General features: G+C 42.3%; 1 protein-coding gene across 1 annotated transcript in view; it reads left to right on the top strand.

The window, feature by feature from the left end:
* Nucleotides 1–22,473, top strand: part of LOC118399911 (protein phosphatase 1 regulatory inhibitor subunit 16B) — a 131,669-nt gene that overhangs the window by 24,110 nt on the left and 85,086 nt on the right. Inside the window, exon 2 of the mRNA XM_035796131.2 lies at nt 20,807–21,215. Coding sequence (XP_035652024.1) covers nt 20,951–21,215 — 265 coding nt within the window. The 5' untranslated portion in view covers nt 20,807–20,950. The remainder of the gene's footprint in view (nt 1–20,806; nt 21,216–22,473) is intronic.

Genomic DNA, 22,473 nt, shown 5'->3' with positions numbered 1-22,473 from the left:
TTATTATTAATAATAATAATGGGTTAACAGTATGGCAGCAAGTGGTGGTTGGATGTGTGCGTAGTTGTGAATGCCATACTGTAACATGCTACACAACAGTGAGTGATTCACAAGGCTCTGGTCTCATTGTTGTGTGTTTTAAACAAACACCACGTGACTGGGGACTACTAGTAAGCTTCATAATGAAAAATTATGTGACAAGTGAAATGAAGAACGCAGTCTTTTTTTTTGTCTCCTAAAGTATTGCACAAGTTGACAGCAGGTACAGTGCATTCGGAAAGTATTCAGACCCCTTGACTTTTTCCACATTCTGTTTTGTTATAGCCTTATTTTAAAATGGATTAAATTGTTTTTCCCCCTCATCAATCTACACGCAATACCCCATGACAAAGCAAAAAACGTTTATTTTTGTATTTTTTTGTATTTTTTATACATACACACACAGTTGCGGTCGGAAGTTTAGCCAAATACATTTAAACTCAGTTTTTCACAATTCCTGACATTTACTCCTGATAAAAATTCCCTGTCCTTAGGTCAGTTAGGATCACCACTTTATTTTATGAATGTGAAGTGTCAGAATAATAGCAGTGATTTATTTCAGCTTTTATTTCCTTCATCACATTCCCAGTGGGTCAGACGTTTGCATACACTCAGTATTTGGTAGCTTTGCCTTTTAAATTGTTTAACTTGGGTCAAACATTTCGGGTAGCATTCCACAAGCTTCCCACAATAAGATGGGTGAATTTTGACCCATTCCTCCTGACAGAGCTGGTGTAACTGAGTCCGGTTTGTAGGCCGCTTTGCTCGCACACACTTTTTCAGTTTTGCCCACAAGTTTTCTATGGGATTGAGGTCAGGGCTTTGTGATGGCCACTCCAATACTGTGACTTTGTTGTCCTTAAGCTGTTTTGCCACAACTATGGAAGTATGCTTGGGGTCATTGTCCATTTGGAAGACCCATTTGCGACCGAGCTTTAACTTCCTGACTGATATCGTGACGTTGCTTCAATATATCCACATCATTTTCCTGTCTCATGATGCCATCTATTTTGTGAAGTGCACCAATCCCTCCTGCAGCAATGCACCCCCACAACATGATGCTGCCACCCCCATGCTTCACTGTTGGTTTGGTGTTCTTTGGTTTGCAAGCCTCCCCTTTTTTCCTCCAAACATAACGATGGTCATTATGACCAAATAGTTCTATTTTTTTGTTTCATCAGACCAGAGGGCATTTATCCAAAAAGTACGATCTTCGTCCCCATGTGCAGTTGCAAACCGTAGTCTGGCTTTTTTATGGATGTTTTGGAGCAGTGGCTTCTTCCTTGCTGACTGAGTGTCGATATAGGACTTGTTTTACTGTGGATATAGATACTTTTGTACCTGTTTCCTTCAGCATCTTCACAAGGTCCTTTGCTGTTGTTCTAGGATTGATTTGCACTCTTCGCTCCAAAGTATGTTCATCTCTCGGAGACAGAATGCATCCCCTTCCTGAGTGGTATGATGGCTGCGTGGTCCCATGGTGTTTGTACTTGCGTACTATTGTTTGTACAGATGAACGTGGTACCTTCAGGCGTTTAGAAATTGCTCCCAAGGATGAACCAGACTTGTGGAGGTCTACAATTTCTTTTCTGAGGTCTTGGCTCATTTTATTTTTCATGTTCCCTTGATGTCAAGCAAAGAAGTACTGAGTTTGAAGGTAGGCCTTGAAATACATCCACAGGTACACCTCCAATCGACTCAAATTATGTCTATTAGGCTATCAGAAGTTTCTAAAGCCATGATATTTTCTGGAATTTTCCTAGCTGTTTAAAGGCACAGTCAACTTCTGACCTACAGGAATTGTGATACAGTGATTTGTAAGTGACATAATCTGTCTGTAAACAACTGTTGGAAAAATTATTTGTGTCATGCACAAAGATGTCCTAACCGATTTGCCAAAACTATAGTTTGTTAACAAGACGTTTGTGGAGTGGTTGAAAAACAAGTTTTACTGACTCCAACCTAAGTGTATGTAAACTTCCAACTTCAACTGTACATATCCCAACCAGAAGCCATGGACTACAGGCAACATCCACACTCAGCTAAAGGCTAGAGCTGCGGCTTTCAAGGAGTGTGACCCTAATCCGGACACTTAAAAGAAATCCGTCTGCCAGACGGGAGCATGGAGAACAAACCATGACTCTGGCTGAAGTAAAACATGATCAGACACCGCCTGGCATGTACGTCCTGGAAGGCAGGGAGCTTGCCCCCAGTGATGCGCTGGGCCGTCCGCACCTCCCTCTGTAGGTGGTACAACCAGTAAAGGATGGAGCCGCTGTGAAAGTTAGAGGCCATGCCTAATAATCACATTTGACTTGTCAGATGCACCAAATACAGCAGGTGTAGAATTTTTTACAGTGGAATGCTTACTTACAAGCCTTTAACCAACAATGCAATTTTAATTAAAAAAAAGTGTAAATATTGACAAAAATAAGTAAAAAAAATAAATTAAGAACATTTCCGCCTCCTGATGGATGAGAGGCACTACTGTGCCTTCACTACTGTGCTGGTGTGAGAGGATCATGATAAGTGCTCAGTGATGTAGACACAGAGGAACTTAACTCTTGAACCATGGTTGTGGGTGTGCACCCGCCCTTGTTTCCTGAAGTCCACGATCAGCTCCTTGGTCTTGTTAATGTTGAGGGAGAGGGTGTTGTTGTCCTGGCACAATACTGTCAGGTCTCGGACTTCCTCCATGTATGCTGTTTTTGGGGATAGGACTTTTGGAAGTCAGTTTGAAACATGGTGACTTGGACAAGGAGAGGTTGAAAATGTCAGTGAAAAGGCCTGCTAGCTGGCCCGCTGTGGAATACCATCTGACACTGCTGCCTGAAGAGTATTGACCCGCTTAAAAACCTCAGCCTCGGGGAGAGAGATCACTCAATCTTCCGGATGAGCGGGGGCCCTCACTCATGGCTCTGTGTTGTTTTTATCGAAGTGTACATAAAAGGCATTGAGTTTGTCTGGTAGAGAGGCACCATTAGGTACTGTACTGTAGCCCCTGTTAAATGCAAGTCTTTTTTTTGCTAAATGCAATTTGTAATCTTTAAAGATGTGAACATTTTTAAGCTCAACAAACAAGTGTCTGTCGCCCTCTTCTCTCATGTACAGAATCACCCGTTCGATCCCTAAACTCCCGTGCAACAGCAAACCCAGTTCATGTGATTGGCTCAACTTGTTTGATGCAATACAATTTAATATACTCGGTAGTAAAATGTAAAGCTTCTAATACATGGTTTTAACAGGGTATTACACCAGTCAGAGAGAGAACGAGAATATCAGTTTGTCTGACTGGTGTTAGGTGGTGATTTACATGAATCAGTGGGACCTGGAGGAATAGCTAGGCAGACCTGGGCAGTGGCCTGGAACATACGACCTCGGCTGGGTGGGCTAAGAGGAGTTCTACCCCGCTCAGCTGCATTAACACAGACATTGAGGAAGGGGAGGACAATCCTCCTTAGTGAATTCCATAAAAATATAGTGAAACAGTTTAATCTTAAGACTAACAGTACTAAATATATTCACATCACCAAATAGTGAATTAAAACACAGTTTTGCAATAGCCTTAAAAGCACTCTCTGTGGTAGCACCATGGTGGTTCTCGTCTCCTTCCATAGACTTATGCCCTCCAACCTATCAGAGCCCTTACAGCATGAACTGACCTATTGTCCACCCAATAAAAGGATCAGCGGATTAATCTAGTACTGAAAGCATAAGCTACAGCTATCCAGTACTGCAGTGCATAAAATGGGGTGAGTAGATCACTCAGACAATAGTTGAACAGTTTTGAACAAATTAGTTTCCCCAAAAAGGAAGGAGAAGTGGGAGAGAGCTGGCTAGATTTGAGATTTTTTTTTTCTTCACTTAGCCAGGGAATGCAGCTAGCTACTCAAACACTCAGCTCAAATGGTAAAGGATGCTATGTTAGCTAGCTGGCTATGGCAATCCAACACTGGAGCTCTTCCAAGTTGAGGTAAGTTTCTAGTTTTATAAATGTATTGCCACCGGTGTAATTGCTAAACCGATTGCTGTACACTGTACTGCATGATTGTAGTGGGTTTACTAACGTGATAGTTCTAGTAGCTATGTTGATTATGACATTAGACAATATGGCGACAACCACGTAGGTTGTGTGTAGCAGATAAAATAAAAAAATGTGTGTAGCGGTTATGGTATGAAGGTTTGGCTCGGGAAGTTTTTATTTTGCTTGGTCACAGACAGCTGTTGTGTTGTGCAATGAAGTCCAGAAGCAAAGGGAAAAGGTGAGAGGAGGAGAGCACATAGATATGAGAAGTAATCATGCAATGAGCAAAGTGATCATGCTCTTTGTATATGGCTGCCATTTTAAAAGTGAACCTTGTGTGCGGGTGATCAGGGGTGTATTCAAAACATCTCTTAAACGGAATCAAATGGAACGAAACAGGATAAACATACATTAATTTTGTCCAACAGAAACTCTTGTTGAAACTGTTGGACTAATGGACTAACTAGATCAGGTAGGTATTGGCCAGGTCGCAGTTGTAAATGAGAACTTGTTCTCAACTAGCCTACCTGGTTAAATAAAGGTGAAATAAAAATAAATGAAAGGTAGAGATGGGCAATAGTGTGCAAGGAAGTATGGAAAGTGTCATTGTCTGTCACTTTGATTACAAAAAATATCTCGACCTGTGTACCTATGTTGTAAACGTTTATTATTGTAGGCTAGTTTATAGCAACATAATGGGTATAGGGAAAACGTTTGTATCATGTAGTAGCCTATATTGAGCTGGGTCAATGGAATATGAATGCCAGTCATCAATATGCTGTAATAGAAATAAGGCCATTCTCATATAAAAAAAAAAAAGTATTCCCTTAATAAACCGCACCGACCGCCATTGACTGAGGGCCATTGTGTGTTTTTAAAGATGTCATGTCCACAGTCTCTTGCATCTCTCACTTTCTCCCTTTCTCTTTCACTCTCTCAATTCAGTTTAATTCAATAAATGCTTATTGGCATGAATGGGTGGGCCACTGTTGAAAGAGCAATGTATGGGAAGTATTCCTTAAATGTACAATATGTTTGAGCAGCAATAATACTGTATATATCAATAAAAAAATTATACATGGATAATAATAATAACAAAAAAATTAAACAAACCATGACAATTGGCAAACGGGACGTCCTGAGGACATTCGGCGACGTTCCCATTAGGTCCCTTAAGGGTTCCGGTGTGAAGTTATCCCACTGACGTTCTAAGTGCGTTGTGTAATGGTCCAAAGGGAACGTTCTTTTGGGGGACATTTGTCTCGTTCCCAGGATGTCCCGGTGATATTCCCGAGGACATCCATGGGACGACGTCTTGCCGAATTTAGGCGGGCGTTTTGTTAAGTCCTAACAACAAATAATTTTTTGCAGTGGAGAAATTAAATGTACAAGGGCTCATGTGTATGACATGGTGGGGGATCTATTGTCTCTCTTTTATATTATGACAGGCCAGTACATAATCTGCAGCAAGATCTACTGTCTCTGTTTTCTTCTAAGAAACTACAGATGTTCTCAACAGGCAGTTCACGAAATCCTGCAATTCTTTCTTTCCAGTTAAAGAGACGAGTACTTTTGGTTCAGTCATTTTGAGCACTGGAGTAGGAATTGATGCTCATTCTCTACTTCACCCGACCCACAGTCCTTACATAGTATTTCTTCTCTGACCTTGGAGAGAAGAAATATAGCCCGTCTCTGTCTCTATTGCCAGACTATGGTCACCGAGTTGGTAATCCTTTTTAGAATTCTTTGATTGTTCACTAGGTTGTTGTGCTAATTTGACATCTCTATTTGCAATGAAGTTTGTAATTAAATTGAATTGGCCAATACATGTGTATATATTGGATATATATTTATTTGTTAGAATTTTGTTATTTTGTGGTCGAATGGTTTAATTTCGCTCTTGTGCGCGTGCACTCTCCTCTCTCTCTCTTGATTAAACGTGCCAATCGACTTCTATTGGCCATTGATATTGTTCTCTGTCGTTATTAGGCCTCCGGCTACCTTTTTTTAGGCTATTCAAACAACTTTTTGAGATGGAACTCTGTTAGAAAGCATACATAAAACGATAATGGGGAGTTCTGACTGGACATAGTTCAGTGCTTTTGGTGGACTTCTCTGCTCTGTATGTTGTACATTCCTCTCTTGCGTTAAGGGAAAGGGGGATACCTAGTCAGTTGCACAACTGAAATGTCTTCCGCATTTAACCCAACCCCTCTGAGTCAGAGAGGTGCAGGGGGGGGGCTGCCTTAATCGAAGTCCACATCCTCGGCGCCCTGGGAGCAGTTGCTGGTGGTGGTTAACTGGCTTGATCAAGGGAAGAATGGAAGATTTTTTTTCTCCCCCCCCTTGTGGCTCGGGGATTCGATCCAGCAACCTCCCAGTTACTGGCCCAGCCCTCTTAACCACTCTGCTACCTGACGCTAAATGTCCGCACCGTCAACAAGGGCAGCACTTAAGTTTTGCCCCATCTCATTTTGTTACCCAATCAATTCATGCTTCATGGCGGAATGTTATTATCTCTTTTACTAAACTCGGTGGAAATTGATGTGCACCAGATTCGTTCATGTAGAAATGAACTGACCTAATTGTTTGGTCAAAGACTAAAAAGTTGACGTAACCGTTACTGAGAATGTCATTGCAGTTAAACTGGTCTGTGCTTAGCTCACTGTACTTCAACGACTGCTACCTTAAGAACTGGCAGAGAAGCTCATGGATGAGCAAGAACTGAAATCTTGACTACACATCTATTTTTGTTTACTAGGAAATAGAACTTGTGTTAAATTAGTAGTTAGGATGAATGTAGATCCAAATACAAACATTGTCGATTTAGACGATACTATCGTACTATTGCCCAACCCTAACGTGTGTGCCTGCCACTGAAAACAGTGGTTGTCACTCTGCCTCCTCTGAGGAGGAGTAGGAGGAGGAGATTGCAGCTCTTGACTGGAACTATTTATAATACAATGCTATGCCCCCTCACTGCACAGCTGGCAGTGGGACCAGCTCTACCCTGCTACAGTCTGCAATTTCCCCTCCGCTGTCGCCTAGGAAAAACCCTATGATTGATGGGGTCGGGACCCATAGCCCCTCCCACTTTTTTATTTTTGCAATTGCCTCTCAGTGAAGTGTAGGAGCTGACTGAGTAATACACCCAAAAAGTAGACCTTACTTAGACTAAAGAAAGTTGCACAGTCACAAAATAATGAATAGCTTGGATTAATATTTGGGGTGCAAATGTATTTTTTGTATTTTTTCTTAACTCCACTATGTGATGATAGAAACGTGTTTTTAAACCATATCTCAGCCATCTCCCGGTGCAGCTCTCTCTCTCAGCTCTTGTGTAGTCACATCGTATTTGTTCCAATCATGGCCTCTCATCCATTTAGGTTTATTGATTTCTGTCAGGTGGAAACATGGAGAGTTAGAGTTGGAGCGGGAGGGGTCCAATCTGTGTGATATAGGATGATCGGATGGCCGTCCCATGGGCTGCGTGAAAATAGGATGGCCTTGGGCCGGGCATGCGCTACTGATCTGTGTGATTCAATAAGATGGCCACACTGTTGATCTGCTGGATATGGCAGAGAGAAGGTGATTACAGGGATCCAGCCAGGGCTGTGCACAGACCTTTCAGGGAGCAGGTGCTCAAAATGGGGGGAAAAAAGGGCACCCGCCGGCATAATAATTCATATCATGAAATTCATAACATACGAACTGCCTCTGTAGAGAATACAAATGTTTACGCATAAGCCTATTCAACAACACTCGCTCATCACAAATTGTAAGCAAGCTTGTCACAGTACTTCCTAAAGACATGATTAACATCAGAAAAAGAGAGCAGGCTGTCAGCTGATCATTGATGTTGATTGTAAATCTGCTAGTTATCAATTTTTCTTTTCGCCAATTTATATTCAATGCTCTTATAATAATATTATTCTTCTAACTGATGATATGAAGGCTGGCTAGTAGCTTGTGTGGATATTTTAGTATATGGTGTTCAGCTAGAGTCTAGACTAGAGGTCGACTGGTTATGATTTTTCAACGCCGATACTGATTATTGGAGGACCAAAAAAAGTCGATACCGATTAATCAGCCAATTTTTTTTTTTCATTTTTAAAAATTAATCAATACATTTTTGTAATAATGACAATTACAACAATACTGAATGAACACTTATTTTAACTTTAATATAATATAATACATCAATAAAATCAATCGCCAGTGTAATAGTATAGCTTCCGTCCCTCTCCTCGCCCCTACCTGGGCTCGAACCAGGAATACAACAACAGCGACCCTCGAAAAAAAAGCAGCGGAACAACTACTTCAAAGGTCTCAGCGAGTTACATCACCGATTGAAACGCTATTAGCGTGCACCCCGCTAACTAGCTAGCCATTTTACATCGGTTACACCAGCCTAATCTCGGGAGTTAATAGGCTTGAAGTCATAAACCGCTCAATGCTTGAAGCACAGGGAAGAGCTGCTGGCAAACGCAAGAAAGTGCTCTTTGAATGAATGGTAACGAGCATGCTGCTGCCTATCCAACGCTATGTCAGACTGCTCTATCAAATCTTAGACTTAATTATAACATAATAACACACAGAAATACGAGCCTTATGTCATTAATATGGTCAAATCCGGAAACTATCATCTCGAAAAAACAAAACGTTTATTCTTTCAGTGAAATACGGAACCGTTCCTTATTTTATCTAACGGGTGGCATCCATAAGTCAAAATTTTCCCTGTTACATTGCACAACCTTCAATGTTATGTCATAATTACGTAAAATTCTGGCAAATTAGTTTGCAATGAGCCAGGCGGCCCAAACTGTTGCATATACCCTGCGACTCTGCGTGCAATTAACGCAAAAGAAGTGAGACAATTTCCCTAGTTTAATATTGCCTGCTAACCTGGATTTCTTTTAACTAAATATGCAGGTTTAAAAAAAATATACCTGTGTATTGGTTTTAGTAAAGGCATTGCTGTTTATGGTTAGGTACATTTGTGCAACGATTGTGCTTTTTTTAGCAAATGCACTTTTGTTAAGTCTTCATACAGTTGGCAACGAGCCAGGCGGCACAAACTGCTACATTGAAATCAAACAACACTGATTGACAATACATTTCACATGCTGTTGTGCAAATGGAATAGACAACAAGTGGAAATTATAGGCAATTAGCAAGACACCCCCAATAAAGGAGTGGTTCTGCAGGTGGTGACCACAGACAATTTCTCAGTTCCTATGCTTCCTGGCTGATGTTTTGGTCACTTGAGTGCTGGCGGTGCTTTCACTCTAGTGTTAGCATGAGATGGAGTCTACAACCCACACAAGTGGCTCAGGTAGTGCAGCTCATCCAGGATGGAAAATCTATGTGAGTTGTGGCAAGAAGGTTTGCTGTGTCTGTCAGCGTAGTGTACAGAGCATGGAGGCGCTACCAGGAGACAGGCCAGTACATCAGGAGACGTGGAGGAGGCCGTAGGAGGGCAACGGCAAGGACGGCTACCTCCGCCTTTGTGCAAGGAGGAGCAGGAGGAGCACTGCCAGCGCCCTGCAAAATGACCTCCAGCAGGCCACATGTGCATGTGTCTGCTCAAATGGTCAGAAACAGACTCCATGAGGGTGGTATGAGGGCCTGACGTCCACAGGTGGGGGTTGTGCTTACAGCCCACCACGCCGTGTAGGACGTTTGGCATTTGCCAGAGAACAGCAAGATTGGCAAATTCGCCACTGGCGCCCTGTGCTCTTCACAGATGAAAGCAGGTTCACACTGAGCACATGTGACAGTCTGGAGACGCCGTGGAGAATGTTCTGCTGCCTGCAACATCCTCCAGCATGACCGGTTTGGCGGTGGGTCAGTCATGGTGTGGGGTGGCATTTCTTTGGGGGGCCGCGCTGCCCTCCATGTGCTCGTCAGAGGTAGCCTGACTGCCATTAGGTACCGAGATGAGATCCTCAGACCCCATGTGAGACCATATGCTTTTGCGGTTGGCCCTGGGTTCCTCCTAATGCAAGACAATGCTAGACCTCATGTGGCTGGAGTGTGTCAGCAGTTCCTGCAAGAGGAAGGCATTGATGCTATGAACTGGCCCGGCGTTCCCCAGACCTGAATCCAATTGAGCACATCTGGGACATCATGTCTCGCTCCATCCACCAACGCCACGTTGCACCACAGACTGTCCTTGAGTTGGCGGATGATTTTGTCCAGATCTGGGAGGAGATCCCTCAGGAGACCATCCGCCACCTCATGAGGAGCATACCCAGGCGTTGTAGGAAGGTCATACAGGCATGTGGAGGCCACACACACTACTGAGCCTCATTTTGACTTGTTTTAAGGACATTACATCAAAGTTTGATCAGCCTGTAGTGTGGTTTTCCACTTTAATTTTGAATGTGACTCCAAATCCAGACCTCCATGGGTTGATAAATTTGATTTACATTGGTCATTTTTGTGTGATTTTGTTGTCAGCACATTCAACTATGTAAAGAAAAAAGTATTTAATAAGAATATTTCATTCATTCAGATCTAGGATGTGTTATTTTAGTGTTCCCTTTCATTTTTTGAGCGGTGTATATTCTTGTATTGATTTTTTTGTTTATGGTTAGGTACACATTGGTGCAACGACAGTGCTTTTTTCACTAGTGCTCTTGTTAAATAATCGTCTGGTGAAGTAGGCTATGATTCGATGATAAATTAACAGGCACCGTATCGATTAAATGCAATGCAGGACAAGCTAGATAAATGAGTAATATCATCAACCATGTGTAGTTAACTACTGATTATGTTAAGACTGTTTTTTTACAAGATCCGTTTAATGCTAGCTAGCACCTTACCGTGGCTCATTGCTGCACTCGCGTAACAGGTAGTCAGCCTGCCACACAGTCTCCTTGTGGAGTGTAATATAATCGGCCATGATCGGTGTCCAAAAATGCCGATTACCGATTGTTATGAAAACTTGAAATCGTCCCTAATTAATTGGCCATTCCGATGAATCAGTTGACCTCTAGACTACCTGTGTTAATGCAGTTGGGTCAGATCGTTTTAGATCCAACCTCTCCTCTCTGCTGCCCGTATTAGCGAACCAGACAGAATACTGATGATGTTCTCAGGTGACCCAGTGGCGAAGCGGTCTAAGGCACTGCATCACAGTGCTAGAACAGTCACTACAGACTCGGGTTTGAACACTGGTATCACAACCGGCCGTGATCAAGATTCCCATAGGGCGGCGCACAATTGGCCCAGCGTAGACCGGGTTAGGGGAGGGTTAGGCCGTCATTGTAAATAAGAATTTGTTCTTAACCTTAATTTAAATAGGCAAGTCTGTTAACTATTGAAAAAAAAAATGTATAGCTGAGCACCATATACTATATATATATAAAGTTATGCTGCTCTGGCAGTATTGTTGATATTTAAACTAGGTAGCTTGCTTTATACACATGACCGGTGATCACATCTCAAGCCATGCATGTTTAGATACTAGGCACTTGCCATCTCCGTACTTGGCATCCAGGGGAAAAAAGCCCCAACAAGGCTTAAGAGTTCTGTACAGGGCAGATCAACGGACGGGGTGGGGGTGGCAAACTTGTTGTCAGGCCGACTTGGGGGCAATGGGTTCAGATCAACGGCAAAAACTGTATACAAAAAAACGAGAGCTTTTTTTATTTTTTTTGAGCAATGGTATATAAACTCAGCAAAAAAAGAAACAGAAACCTGTCTTTCAAATATAATTTGTAAAAATACAAACTACTACATGGTTTAAACTCTTTTTCCAATGCTTGTTCAATGAACCATGAACAATTATTAAACATGCACCTGTGGAACGGTCGTTAAAACCTCTTAGGGATCCCTTATATCCAATTCCCGATCGAATCCCATTAACGGGATTGATTTGACAACATCCAGTGAAATTGCAGTGCGCCAAATTCAAAAACAGATACTTATAATAAAAATTCACAAAACATACATTTGTAATACATCAATAATGCTTAACTTCTTGTTAATCCAGCCGCTGTGTGAGATTTAACGATATAATTCATGCCTTACCTTTGAAGATATTCTTCTGTTGGCACTCCAAAATGTCCCAGAAACATGACAAATTGTCCTTTTGTTCGATAAATTCCTTCTTTATATCCCCAAAATGTCAATTTATTTGGCACATTTTATTTAGAAATACACCGGTTCCAACTCGCCCAACATGACTACAAAGTATCTAATAAATTACCTGTAAACTTGGTCCAAACATTTCAAACAACATTCCTAATCCAACTTTAGGTATCCTAAAACATAAATAATAGATACAATTTAAGACTGGATCTACTGTGTTCAATACCGGATGAAAACAATGTGAAGCGCGTTCCAGGTCGCACGCACCAAAAGACTTGAGTCCATCTGAGTGACACATGGAAAGAACAGGACTACTTCTACATTTCTCAAAAGAAAAACATCAACCAATTTCTAGACTGTTGACGTCTAGTGGAAGCCATAGGAACTGCAAGCAGATTCCTATTAAAAAGGGCTTACCATAGAAAACTAATAGAAAACACCATTGACCTCAATTTTTTTTCCCCCTGGATGGATTGTGCTCGGGGTTTCGCGTGCCAAATAAGTTATGTTATACTCACAGACATTATTCATACAGTTTTAGAAACTTCAGAGTGTTTTCTATCCAAATCAACTAATGATATACATATCCTAGCTTCTGGACCTGAGTATCAGGCAGTTTACTTTGGGCACGCTTTTCATCCGAATGTGAAAATACAGCCCCCTAGCCCAAAGAGGTTTTAAGACACGAACAGCTAACAGACGGTAGGCAATTAAGGTCACAGATATGAAAACTTAGGACACTAAAGAGGCCTTTCTACTGTCTCTGAAAAACACCAAAAGAAAGGTGCCCAGGGTCCCTGCTTCTCTGCGTGAACGTGCCTTAGGCATGCAGAGTGCAGATGTGGTCAGAGCAATCAATTGCAATGTCCGTGTGTGATTTCCTACAAAACAGTTATGTCAGTGTTCTGCCATGGCCAGCGAAGAGCCCGGATCTCAATCCCATTGAGCACGTGTGAGACCTGTTGGATCTCAGGGTGAGGGCTAGGGCCATTCCCCCAAGAAAGTCTGGCTAAAGACTTAGCAAGCAAGCACGCCTTTTTAGGTTCCCACATCTGCGTGTGCAATGATCAGATTTATACTTATGTATAATATGCCCAGGCAAATATTCTTATACATGCCTATGTAGCCTGTAGCATTATCTCAATTTGATATGCTACTTCCATGCATTTGCTCCCATACCAGCTAAAAATAGAATGTTGTCATATCACTGAGGAAAAACACCTTTACCTTGTCACGTAGTTAATGGGTATTCTAAGGCTACAGTGTTTGGTTTAATGTTTAAATAGTCGCTGAGATTATATTTGGTTATGAATGCAGGAATGGTACTTTGATGCATAGCCTATGTATATCGGATCAAGGAACCAAGCAGTGCAGCTTCATGGCCCACACAACACTGCCCCCACAGCGTCCCAATGAACTCTCCAGTTCAGTCATGGATTTGGCGCTGCGCAAAAATCTGTTGCGAGCGACGTAGACGTCTGTCGACCGCATAACAGCGACATTAGAGAGGAGGACAAGACGGCAGGTATTTGAACCACTACATGTGCTGCTCGGTACAGTAGGAGTGGACTTGAACTAGCCTAGCAGTGGTGATCAGTAAGAGTGGACCACAATGACACTGCAGGACAAAAAAAAAAACTGGCAGTGTGTCCAGATAGCTCAGTTTGTAATATTTTGACAATTATTTGAAAGCATCTCTCATTTGAATATCTGACATACATGAGATGAAACGGATTCATTAAATAATCTGCTTTTCTTGTGAGCCGATTCTGGTAACGCTGAAATCTGCTGCCTTATTGAGCTTATCGAATCACATTTTATTTGTCATATGCACATGGTTATCCGATCTGTTCTGGCTTTAAATCTGTGATGGATTTGGACCGTCCTGATCAATGACCGGGTAAGCCCAAACGGTCCACTGTTTGAGATCAGAATTCTGGGTTAAAAGTGTAAAACTCTCTCCGGAACCATTTCTCTGATGTTTGTAGAATGTGCACACACTATCACTGTCTAGTTTGATATAGGGCAAGGAGAAACAGAAGTGTGTGTGTGTGTGTGTGTGTGTGTGTGTGTGTGTGTGTGTGTGTGTGAGAATCACTGTAGGTAATGTGATTACTCTCCCTGTGATTTGATCAGAGGCAGGCCTTCATCTCCTGTGTTGATGCTATTTAGCTTTCAGACTGAGCAGAACAAACAGTGGACATTTTCTTATTTGCCACACAGCATGAGACGCTAATTCACTTTACTGCCCGCTTCGCCTGCTAATACCTCCAGCCAACTTTACAAGACATGTTTCAGGCCTTGTTAACATCCTTAAGAGGAAACTCACGTGTGTGTGTGTGTGTGTGTGTGTGTGTGTGTGTGTGTGTGTGTGTGTGTGTGTGTTACTGCATTATGCATCAACATGATTTTCCCCTGTGGTAGAACAGTTAACCACTTGAGGGGAAATCGGTTGAACAGCCCAGTTGAACATATATATATATATATATATACACACACACTGCTGTGTCTTACTATACTTGTGAGGACTTTTTGGGGACCAATAATTGATTTTCATTAAAATTCCCATTTTCCCTAACCTTAACTCCTAACCCCAAAATAACCTTTTTATTTTTACAAGTCTCTGAATTTTAGTTGGTTTACTATTCTTGTGAGGACTTCTGGTACTCACAAGTATAGGAAACCGTGTCCACACACACCCCAGTAGTCTCCTGAGCCATATCCATTGGGACTTTCTTCTGTGCCTTAAAATATAGAAATCTAGCACAGTTTAAACTGCATCAGTGCGTTTCTATTTCCCAGTTTGGCGTCTTGGTTAAATCACTGTGCTGTAAAATGAATGCCTTCTGTTCCGTTTCTCCCTCATCACTTAAAGAAGTACTGTGACTGTGTTTTAAAGGTTGACACAAAGACAACACCACCACTTGATTTCAGGCTTTATCATTTGATGGTTATTGAAAAGTGATTGACAAGCCAAGACATGGAACCATGTCCGACCGTTTTGTGTTTTATTATCTTCCAAAATGGTTGGTATCCCTTATCGCCACCGACCTCTATCTGGCAAAGCACAGTCGTCGGATTTGAGAAAGGATGGTTGGAGGAATTACACTTGCCTGCTTTTAGAGAGCGCGCGCATACACTATTCTTTCTCTTTCTGAAGTTTGTTGCCACTGACCTTGCACACTCAAGATGACAGTAGAGAAGAATTGGGTTACAGCCGTCTTCCTGTCCGTGTTGTGAGAGAGCTAGGTTGGTTGCACGGGTTTCAGCCGCAGAAGGGTTCTGTGCAGTAGCGGCTTGAACAGGGGTTGTTTTCTAGATGGAAACTCTGTGAAACAAACTGCCTAATAGATCTGTGACCTGGACTGTGGAAAATATAGGCCTCTTAATTTACAGATTTGTTTGGCCTCTATGAGAGATGATACGAACTAGATGAATCCCCAATGGGAAACTGATGCTCATATTGATCCTAAACCATGTGTGGTACAGCAGGGTCAAGTATAGCCAGCAATTGGAATGGTTGCTAGGGGAATGACCTCCAGCTGAGTACTTTTCCTTAAGAGGGCATGGCAGCACTCAAATTGCCTAAAGACTTCAAGGGGCGAGTGTTTTGGAAAGTGCATGTCACGTGAGGTATAGTACGAGTACGACCGAAATGATTTGGAGCTTTTAAGCTTTTGACGAGTCCTGTCGACTTCATGCTTCTGTTTTCAACGTTTTAAAGTCTGACCCTGTAGAGGTCTGAAAGAGCCAGGATTGAATAGGCTTTTTTTCTTAATTCAGGCCTCCTTGTTTGCACCACGCTCCTGTCCCTTGTGCCTTTTACCTTTTTGAGTCATTGCTTATGCCCGACCACTGTCACACCATGGCTAGTTAGAGGATGTCCAAGTTCGTGCCTCGGTAGGATTTCCCATACAGATATTGTATACCCTTTTTGAGGATAGGTAGTCTATCCGATGATGCCGTTTTGAGCATGTGTGCCATTTTATATTATAGCAGCCAGTCTCTCATGACAGACTGTTAATCAAGTATTTCGTGGCCAGCGCATGCAAGATCGGGTTCTGAGTTGAATTGACAGTCACAACCATCGCCCTGACTGATAGTGTGTTGTGGGTGAACAGTCAGTCAGTGAGGAAGTGAGACATACTGTGGATGAGTATGGTTCAGGCCAGGATGTGGTTACTGGAGTCGAATGAATGTACTGAGGCTGACATCTGACAGTCGTCTGGTTTCAACGGCACACCAGAGAAATTAACAACGGCCAGGGTATGATTTTGCTCACAAATGGAAAGTTCAGACAAAATTGCATCGAGCAGAGGAAATAACAAGTAAACACATTTCCCCATCGTTTGATGTACTGAGGCACGTCTATTCTCTGTTATGCGCCAGTTGCTATAGTTAGACGCATCATATATTGGTTTGTTGTTGAGCTTGCAGCAGCCGGAAGTCTGAGGCTGGTTATTAGTAAGTCTACTTATCACAGAGCCGGTTACTACAAAACCAAAGGGCTTCTGTGGCATTTCCATCAAAAAGGACCCATGAGTACCAACATGTTAAGTTCATAGGAGCATATCAAATTGGGTGTCAAATGAAAGCTAAGAGTTTATACTTTTGGGAATTGAAGGCATAGATCTATATTTTTCAACCATTCTCCATCTTAAAAGTCAGGCATAAGTAAAGGCTTTTCTGATGGAAACGAGGCATCTACCAGAAAGTCTTAAGGTATCAGAAATGCATCGGAACACAATGTCGACGTAAAGACCCCGTCCAACGAATGTCAACACTTGTATTTAGTTTGCGAAATGATTTGCCTTCTGTATGTTTAAAAACATTGCCTTGTAATTTACGTGACTAAAAACCCACAAGTCTTCAATATATTTTCAAATTTCTCCCCCATGTGAGGAGGAAGGATAATGCAAGTTCACAGACGTAACAACAAAAGGTAGACATCAATTAATTATCGGGATTTTTACTGATATCAATTTTGTTTATGAAATTAAAACTTGTAATTCCATAACCTAAATTAACAAAAAAATCTGAGATGGAATTACTGCAGCTGAATTGGCTGCAATGGGAAATCATAATAGTCAGAAACTACAGTTGGGCCACCTGCTACTGTCCTCACTTCCACTGGCATATAACAGTTTTTTTTTCTCAGTTGTCTGGTGGTCAAACCAAGAGTGTTAAAACAGTGAGTCTGGATAACCCCTCCTCTCTCACCCTCTCTCCAGTTAATGTCCCCGCCCAACTCTTACTGACACGTACCCATGAGCCTCTTCACTTTCTATTTACTTTAACCCGCATCCTCACCCACTGAGGACCGGATGTCCATAGATGTTGAAAAGTATTTGAAACTTGACCTTAACGTCTACAGACGGACCCAACTGGACCAAATCGCAAAGCTATCATAGACTTATGTTTCAATAACGTGGTATATTGTACTGAACTATACTCTAACCTACTCTGCTGTATTGTACTGTACTCAACTGTGCAGCACTGTGATTACCAGACTTGTGAAACATGAGGAGAATGACATTCATATCCATAATTATGCATTTCTCTGTAGTACAGATCAGGGACCCATGTTGTCATTTTGTTACCGGGTGTAAATTCACTTTACATGCATACTGTAATTCAATATCCAAAATAGATCTTTTCAAACTCAAGATGCCATGTCATAGCTGACACCCCATTCTTTCTTTAGATATTTAAGAGTTTTTGGAAAACGTGGACGCGTAAAAACCTGACGAAGATTTTATTTGCATTTTTTCTGGATATTTTGTTTTGGTACTGTTTTAAATACAGTAAGAAGGAATTGTTGATTTTGAATGTTTGAAAACTAGTAGTGTTTCACCAACTACTTTGCAGACAGAGTTCAGTGTGTCCAAACGGAGGGCATGTTGTCCGGTCCTCTGGCAGTGTCTCAGGGTTAAATTCTCAGGCCGACTCTTTTCTCTGTATATATCAATGATGTTGCTCTTGCTGCGGGTGATTCCCTGATCCATCTCTACGCAGACGACACCATTCTGTATACTTCTAGCCCTTCCTTGGACACTGTGCTATCTAACCTCCAAATGAGCTTCAATGCCATACAACACTACTTCCGTGGCCTCCAACTGCTCTTAAACGCTAGTAAAACCAAATGCATGATTTTCAACCGTTTGCTGCCTGGACCTGCACGCCCCACTAGCATCACCATCCTGGATGGTTCCGACCTAGAATATGTGGACATCTATAAATACCTAGGTGTCTGGCTTGACTGTAAACTCTCCTTCCAGACTCGTATCAAACATCTCCAATCCAAAATCAAATCTAGAATCGGCTTTCTATTTCGCAACAAGGCCTCCTTCACTCACACCGCCAAACTTACCCTAGTAAAACTGACTATCCTACCGATCCTCGACTTCGGCGATGTCATCTACAAAATGGCTTCCCATACTCTACTCAGCAAACTGGATGCAGTTTGTCACAGTTCCACCTGCTTTGTTACTAAAGCACCTTATAGGACCCACCACTGCGACCTGTATGCTCTAGTCGGCTGGCCTTCGCTACATATTCGTCGCCAGATCCACTGGCTCCAGGTCATCTACAAGTCCATGCTAGGTAAAGCTCCGTCTTATTTCAGTTCACTGGTCACGATGGCAACACCCACCCGTAGCACGCACTCCAGCAGGTCTCTCATTGATCATCTGTAAAGCCAGCACCTCATTTGGCGGCCTTTCGCTCCAGTTCTCTGCTGCCTGTGACTGGAATTAATTGCAAAAATCGTTGGAGACTTATCACCCTCACCAACTTTAAACATCTGCTATCTGAGCAGCTAACCGATCGCTGCAGCTGTACATAGTCCATCGGTAAATAGCCCACCCAATTTACCTACCTCATCCCCATACTGTATTTATTTACTTTTCTGCTCTTTTACACACCAGTATCTCTACCTGCACATGACCATCTGATAATTTATTACTCCAGTGTTAATCTGCTAAATTGTAATTATTCGCCTACCTCCTCATGCCTTTTGCACACAATGTATATAGACTCTTTTTATTTAAAAAAATAAAATAAAAATTCTGTGTTACTGACTTGTTTATTGTTTACTCCATGTGTAGCTCTGTGTTGTTGTCTGTTCACACTGCTTTGCTTTATCTTGGCCAGGTCGCAGTTGTAAATGAGAACTTGTTCTCAACTAGCCTACCTGGTTAAATAAAGGTGAAATAAAAAATAAAAAAAATGTAAGTAGTGTCTGTATTTTTGTACCCATTAACTAGTGTTGTTGACTGCCTGTCTTGGGACTGGGATGAGTGTGTACTACAGTGGAGAGTGAGGTGTATACTCTCTAGTGAGGTGTATACTCTCTAGTGAGGTGTATACTCTTTCTAGTGAGGTGTATACTCTTTCTAGTGAGGTGTATACTCTCTCTAGTGAGGTGTATACTCTCTCTAGTGAGGTGTATACTCTCTCTAGTGAGGTGTATGCTCTCTCTAGTGAGGTGTATGCTCTCTCTAGTGAGGTGTATGCTCTCTCTAGTGAGGTGTATGCTCTCTCTAGTGAGGTGTATGCTCTCTCTAGTGAGGTGTATACTCTTTCTAGTGAGGTATATACTCTCTCTAGTGAGGTGTATACTCTCTCTAGTGAGGTGTATACTCTTTCTAGTGAGGTGTATATTCTTTCTAGTGAGGTGTATATTCTTTCTAGTGAGGTGTATATTCTTTCTAGTGAGGTGTATATTCTTTCTAGTGAGGTGTATACTCTTTCTAGTGAGGTGTATACTCTTTCTAGTGAGGTGTATACTCTTTCTAGTGAGGTGTATACTCTCTCTAGTGAGGTGTATACTCTCTCTAGTGAGGTGTATACTCTCTCTAGGGAGGGAGTGGGTACTCTTTCTAGGGAGGGAGTGGGTACTCTTTCTAGGGAGGGAGTGGGTACTCTTTCTAGGGAGGGAGTGGGTACTCTTTCTAGGGAGGGAGTGGGTACTCTTTCTAGGGAGGGAGTGGGTACTCTTTCTAGGGAGGGAGTGGGTACTCTTTCTAGGGAGGGAGTGGGTACTCTTTCTAGGGAGGGAGTGGGTACTCTTTCTAGGGAGGGAGTGGGTACTCTTTCTAGGGAGGGAGTGGGTACTCTTTCTAGGGAGGGAGTGGGTACTCTTTCTAGGGAGGGAGTGGGTACTCTTTCTAGGGAGGGAGTGGGTACTCTTTCTAGGGAGGGAGTGGGTACTCTTTCTAGGGAGGGAGTGGGTACTCTTTCTAGGGAGGGAGTGGGTACTCTTTCTAGGGAGGGAGTGGGTACTCTTTCTAGGGAGGGAGTGGGTACTCTTTCTAGGGAGGGAGTGGGTACTCCAGTAGGGGGGGAGTGGGTACTCCAGTAGGGGGGGAGTGGGTACTGTCTAGTGAGTGTTACATCATACTGTAGTGCACAGACTACTGTTGAGAGAAGGACGCTCAAATCAAAGGAAACAAGATAAGTCGGGCATTAAGCCTGCTGAAACAACAAGGAATCGAGAAGTATTTGTGGCATTTACTAAGCTACGAGTACTACTGTATACTGTTAAAAGTATTTTCTTAGTCTCTTAGTTCCAAGTTCATGGGTTACGGAGTTCAAGAAAGCGTTCTCTTTTGTACTAATATCATCTATCTCCCTCTTTCTCCCCAGCGGGTGGTCTAGTCACAACTGTCCTGGTGGCGAGGATGATGATGATGGGAGTTGGCTACTACAGCCGAAGGTGCAGCCCCCCACGCTAGTACCAGTCTACAACCCCTGGTCACCCTTTGAGCCCTGGTCCCACCTGTCCCCACCATGGCCAACCACCTGGAGCTTCTGAATGAACTGCAGCAGTTGGATAAGGTGCCTAGCCTGGAGCGACTAAGGGCCGCCCAGAAGCGCCGCACGCAGCAGCTGAAGAGATGGGCAGTCTATGAGAAGGAGATGCAGAACAAGAAGCGCAAGGCGGACAAGAGGAGGAACACCAATCATGCCGCAGCCATGGAGGCCAAACGACATGTATCGTTTGCAGCTAATGTGGCGCTATTAGAGGCGTCGGCACGGAACGACCCTGACGAAGGTAGGAGGAAAGGACACACACGCATACAGATAATTTCACCATCAGAGCACCCTAAACAGTAATGAAAAAGACAGGGTCAAGGAGAAACCATTTAATGTTTCCTGAAGGGGTGATGTAGTAAAAAGCAGTATTAGTATTATATTGTATTTTTCTGTCTACAGTAACTCTAAAAAGTGCTTATTCCACTCCAACCAAATCATACCAGACTCTATCATTAGATTTCAATAGATGTTGTTATTAAACTACAGATGAAGCCCAGCCGGTATGATGCTGCTACATTTTATTTATTTAATGAGTAAATACTGCCCAGTTGTTCAGAAAGTGTTGATGACTTTCTGTAACTAACCAATTTCATCCAAAATGGCACCCTTTTTCCTGTTATGGTACACTCCATTTGACCAGAGTCTGCCTTTTTAGGCGTAACTACAGATTCTACCAAGCTGGTGCTGCTGTTCTGTCCTTTCAGTCAATAAACTGTGGTGACATGAAATCATACCTGTTGTATGTTTCATCCAATCTCCTTTGGCTTTATATTAATGCATTTGTTTGGCATTAAAATGGCCTGAGGCTCTTTCTATATTCGGACTGTGGAGGAGTAAAATTGTGTTTTTTTTACTCATGTATGCTGCACATAAGCATGAATGATTTCAGTCACACACATACATATATATATATATATATATTCACATTCGTGTTCAAGCTGTGATACATTTAGAATGTAGAGGCATTGGAACACATGGGATATTTCTGTTCTGGAATGTTTTGTTAGATTGTATACAGTGCCGTTGCAAAGTATTCGAGCCCCTTACCCTTTTTTCACATCTTGTTATGTTACTGCCTTATTTTATTCCGGATTAAAACAGTACACTTTTCATGGTTCCAGAAATAGAGAACTGGTGGTTTGTAGAACTGAACTAAAAGCATTAAGATCTGTTGTTTATAATCCACAACTTGAGGTGAGTGGGCTGCTTGCCAGGCCACCACTTATTGTCTCCCTTCTAGTCTTGTGCACCAATAAACAAACTCTCAACAGTGACACATCGATGTCATTTTAAATGTGATTACAGTTGAGCTGGACTTCTTCTGAGCATATCCAGATTGCCTGTGGGCTGAGCTGTTGTGTGTGTGGTGTGTTGTATTGCAGTGCTAGTGCTGCGGTGGGGTGTACTGCGGTGGGGTGTACTATAAAAATCTAAAATGTTGATTGCAATACCTGTCATTGAAATGAAAGTTCCTTTTTCAAATTTTAGTACCGCTT

The sequence above is a fragment of the Oncorhynchus keta genome, chromosome 21 (assembly GCF_023373465.1).
Source record: "Oncorhynchus keta strain PuntledgeMale-10-30-2019 chromosome 21, Oket_V2, whole genome shotgun sequence".
Classification (NCBI taxonomy): Eukaryota; Metazoa; Chordata; class Actinopteri; order Salmoniformes; family Salmonidae; genus Oncorhynchus; species Oncorhynchus keta.
Note: the sequence above shows the minus strand (reverse complement) of the source record. Positions and strands in the feature narration are given on the sequence as shown.